General features: G+C 40.6%; 1 protein-coding gene across 1 annotated transcript; it reads right to left on the reverse strand.

Moving 5' to 3' along the window:
* Window positions 1–2,316: 2,316 nt before the first annotated feature.
* On the reverse strand, window positions 2,317–4,122 carry drd1a (dopamine receptor D1a). The gene has a single exon (XM_053642230.1). It carries the CDS (start codon window positions 4,117–4,119, stop codon window positions 3,049–3,051), a length of 1,071 nt encoding a protein of 356 aa, XP_053498205.1. The 5' UTR covers window positions 4,120–4,122; the 3' UTR covers window positions 2,317–3,048.
* Between the last annotated feature and the right edge of the window lie 516 nt (window positions 4,123–4,638).

The raw sequence follows: 4,638 nt of genomic DNA on the forward strand, positions 1-4,638 counted from the left end.
GAGATAAAGACGAGACAGGAAATGTATGGCAATAAAACATAAATTTTTATTCAGCAAAAGTCAGGGGCAAGTTTCTGACACTGTGGGTGCAGATACCATAACCACTTAATTAATCTGGGTCTTTCTACTCACTGAACAGTATTGACGAAGTCCAGCTTTGATCAAAGTGCAGGCTGAGATAAAAATACTTGTACATCACAATGAATTTAGTAGCTTTTTAACTTAATGTCTCATATTACATACAGCATAATAGTACATTTATCGTGATAGCTAAATCACCTAGAGTTCATCTCCAACAGCCGTAGTGAATATACACCACTTTTACCAGTTTCAACAGTGATACAGTAAGATGATGAAACATGTTGATAACTCGTTCTTATTTTACTGCTTCAAATTACAGGAATTTGTTTTGCTAATTTGTGTACTAAAATGTTCTTGATGGATGAGCATCAAGTTCATTACTGGCATTCTATCATGAGTTAAACACCAAAGTCTAAGGCCCTGTTTAGACTAGTGCGTTTTCGTTTTAAAACGCATAACTGTTGCTACGGTTACACCTGTCGTCTACACTACTCCGGCGTTTCAGTGTAAACAGACCAAAACGAAGACTTTTGAAACTTTTTGAAGACTTTTGAAGACTTTTTGGCTCTTCTGGATCATTGCGTATCCTTCCCTGATTCGTCAAGCCCCTATGACCATTACGCTACTTTGATTGTATACGCAACAACACGGAGACTGAACCGCAAGCTTTGCTGGCTTTGTTGTCATTCTTAGCAGCCATTGTGCAGTTAAATTCTGTATTTTATAATACTGCAGCTGCCTACATGCGCAAGAGGCGAGCTATGATTAGAGAAATCGCCAACAAATCTCATTTCCAGCAGCGTAAGCCCTACATGGAACGCCGGTTTGGATTAGCAACCAACTTCCTGTTTACACTAGTTCATTCATGCCCACTATGCAGGAATGGTCACGTGACATGCCCTTTCGGTCGTGCAGGAGAAACGCCAGTGTGGACGAGGATCGTTTTCAATTTAAAACAAAAACGTACTAGTGTAAACAGGGCCTTATAGATGGAGTGAATCATCTTCCGTTCTGTAAGCACTTTGATATTCTAAGCACACCTCTAACATCATATTCTCACTCCCAAACAAGAAGGAGCTGAGGTCAACTTTTGTGCACTCCTAAAATTCAACCACCATTTCCCTGAAACATTGTCAGTTCTTGTTCCCAAAGCACTTTAGCAATATAGCCACATTGTAGAACTGCACATAACACACATTAATTCATATAGCTATGGATGCTGTTTACTATTGAGATGAAGGTAGAATATCTTTTGAGCAGCATAGGCATCTTCTGAATACAGTAGCGGTCATAATAACAATGAACCCATCACACATTCATACACTCATCATTGTTCATTTCCACCTCTGCTTTCATATTTAATGGCCATCTGTTCTGTTTGTCTTGGTCGTTAGCTGTCTGAGTTTTGTGATAGAAAAGCAAGTTTAGAGGAGCACAGGCACCAATGAACTGCATACATATTCATAATGACAATCACGGAACAACCATCTCGTAATTGACCATCTGCCCACTTGTTTTGGAACAAGCTAGGATATAAAGCTTCATCTTATGAATAGTGAGGTTTAAGGGATATGTTATGAAAACTGGGAGATTTTTATTTTCTGCAACCAGGTTATATTCATCTTGATGTTTCAATTATTGACCAAGAAATAAATCGAATACAGTTCCCTGCTAGCAGTGGTGGTTGGTTGAGATATTAGATGGAAGGGTAACAATCTAATATCTATTATTGGCTCAACAGTGAAACTATTAGGGTTGAGTAATGCATTATAGCACAAGGTCTCATTGATGGCATAATAATGATGTGGGGCGAACTGTTACATACATGCTTTTATGACATAAAGGCAGCTGAGTTCATGATTCAAATTGGGCAGTGGTAGCTCAGAGGTTAAGACGTCCAACGATAGGAAGGTTGTGAGTTCAAATCCCAGCACTGCCAAGCTGCCACTGCTGGGCCCTTGAGCAAGACCCTTAACCCTCAACTGCTCAGTTGTATAAATGAGATAAATGTAAGTCGTTCTGGAGAAGGGCGTCTGCCAAATATCGTAATGTAGAATTCCTGGAAGTTTCATTAATCACTGCTGATGTTGTGTTACAGATGTGTCAGTGAAGTGCAAATGGAGATCAAATCTAGGGGGTGTTTCATTCTTTGTAATCAACTCACACGACTGTCTCTGTCTGCTGCATGTATCTATAGTCTGGGCTAGAAAGAAAACTGCCCTAGCCTCTCTTCTTCATACTGTTCTGTGTATATTTCCTACAAACATTTGTTGCGCTTGGTTATGCAAGAATTCAAAAAAATCTAATCCAGTTAATTAAGACATTTGTCAACAGCAAATAATTTGATGTGAATGCCAAAAATTAACCCTTATACTGATGTGTCTTTATCTTTGAAAGACCAGCTTAAAAACTGGAAATGAGCTGCAGAGAAAAGAGCACTACAGAAAATACATCCCATTGTATTCTGTGTTTGCCCAGCTAAAGTCATTAGTTTCAATTCCAGTTCATATATAGACTGTTCCGTATGCAGGTTTCAGTCACATTTGACCTCCTTTCCATAAAAACATTCTTCTTTGTTCATTATAGTTCTTAAGGTCCACAAGTGAAACATAGTCATAGGGAAGGAAATATAAAATTCCTAAAGGCCTAGTCCCTTAAAGTTGTATAATTTGCTCATGCCTGAAATAGTCCATAGCTGCAGGATTTCAAGGCAATCAGTCTTTGGAGTCAGGAGCATTACCTGTCAAAAAGATTATCCCCTTAACAGAAACATCAGTACTGGTGCCCAGCACAGCAGTAGGGCTTTCTTCTCAGAGCCTTAATCCCAAATCCCTTCACCCCTCTTGTACACATGATTGTTCTGGCACAGGGGAATGTGCCATAGGCTGTATTTTAGAGCAGGGTCCCCCACATAGTAAGAATATCCTCTGACCCCATGGAGGAAGAAAATCGTGTAGCAGGGTCATTTCAATTTTTATTTAGGCTATGTGTCTCTATGACACTGTGACCTGGGCAAAGCCTAGGGCAGCCCAAGAGAATGGCAAAAGCTCTGCGAAAGTCTGCATTGAAGGCATATATAATGGGGTTGAGAGAAGAGTTTGCCCAACCAAACCACACGAAGATGTCAAAGGTGGTGGGACTGATACATGGAAGGTTACGCTCGCAAAATGGCACCATGCAGTTAAGGACAAAGAAGGGCAACCAGCAACACACAAACACTCCCATTATAACCGACAGGGTCTTTAGCACCTTGGTCTCCCTTTTGAAAGACATTTTAAAGGAGCTCTCAGAGTCCATATTGCAGTTGCTGCCCATGCTGTTGTGCCGGAACTTGGCGCTCTCAGCAGCCCTCTCCAGCGCAGAGATCCTCTTAATCTGCTTCTGAGCTATTCTGTAAATCTGTGTGTAGGTCACAATCATGATGGCCACTGGGATATAGAAGCTGATGAGGGAGGAGGAAATGGCATAGGTTCGGTTGAGGCTAGAGTCACAGTTGTCCATTAAAGGTGCCCCATGAGAATCATTCTGCAACGGGAAGCTCGCTGGCTGTGCCTTGTGCCAGTTCAGCTGCACTGGGATAAAGGAGATGAGCACAGACAGCGTCCAAGCTGTGCTGATCATCACAAATGCCACCTTGGGAGTCATCTTTCTCTCATAGCGGAATGGGCTGGAAATGGCCCAGTACCGGTCTACACTGATAACACAAAGGTTGAGGATGGATGCTGTTGAGCACATGATATCAAAAGCCACCCAGATGTCACAGAATGATCCAAAAGGCCAGAAGCCAACGATTTCCGTTACAGCCTTCCAAGGCATGACCAAGATGGCAACCAATAGATCTGACACAGCCAGTGAGATGACAAAGAAGTTGGTGACTTTGGAGCGGAGATGACGGAATTTCGTGACTGCTGCACAAACTAGCGTGTTTCCCAGCAGTGTGGAAAGAATGAGGAGAGACAGGAAACAGCCAGTGAGAACTCGCGTTGATTGGTCACTCTCCAACAAACCGCTGTCAATCACTGTTAAGTTCAAATCCATCACTGCAAGTTTTTTTTTTTCCTTCCAGAAGTCACTGCATCATAAGAGGCAGGAACCCACTGAAAGAATGAGAGCAGAGCCTGATAGATGATAAGATCATTGGCATCTTCCTGTTCTGTACTTGAGGTTTGGTTTATTATTCTCACAGCCAAAATTTCAAACATTTATTTCCCACGATGTTGTTTGAAGACATGTTGCGACATCAGTTGGTTTCCTTGCTGCATCCAAATTATGTTCTTGCATATCAAAAGTCACTGTGTGTAAATGAATTTCTTATAAATTAATGAACAATATTTACCACCTAAATCATGTTAATGCCAAAGTTATCAAACATCATCAATCACCACTATTATTATTATTATTAGTATTATCATCATCATCATCATCATCAATCATTATTATTATTATTATTATTATTATTATTATTATTATTATTATTATTATTATTATTTCACTCACCGTAATTGTTCCTCCTATTCTCTGTGCACTGAAATGTTCTGCTTTCCAGCAGAGCCATCC

Source organism: Ictalurus furcatus, chromosome 14, assembly GCF_023375685.1.
Source record: "Ictalurus furcatus strain D&B chromosome 14, Billie_1.0, whole genome shotgun sequence".
In the NCBI taxonomy this organism is placed as follows: Eukaryota; Metazoa; Chordata; class Actinopteri; order Siluriformes; family Ictaluridae; genus Ictalurus; species Ictalurus furcatus.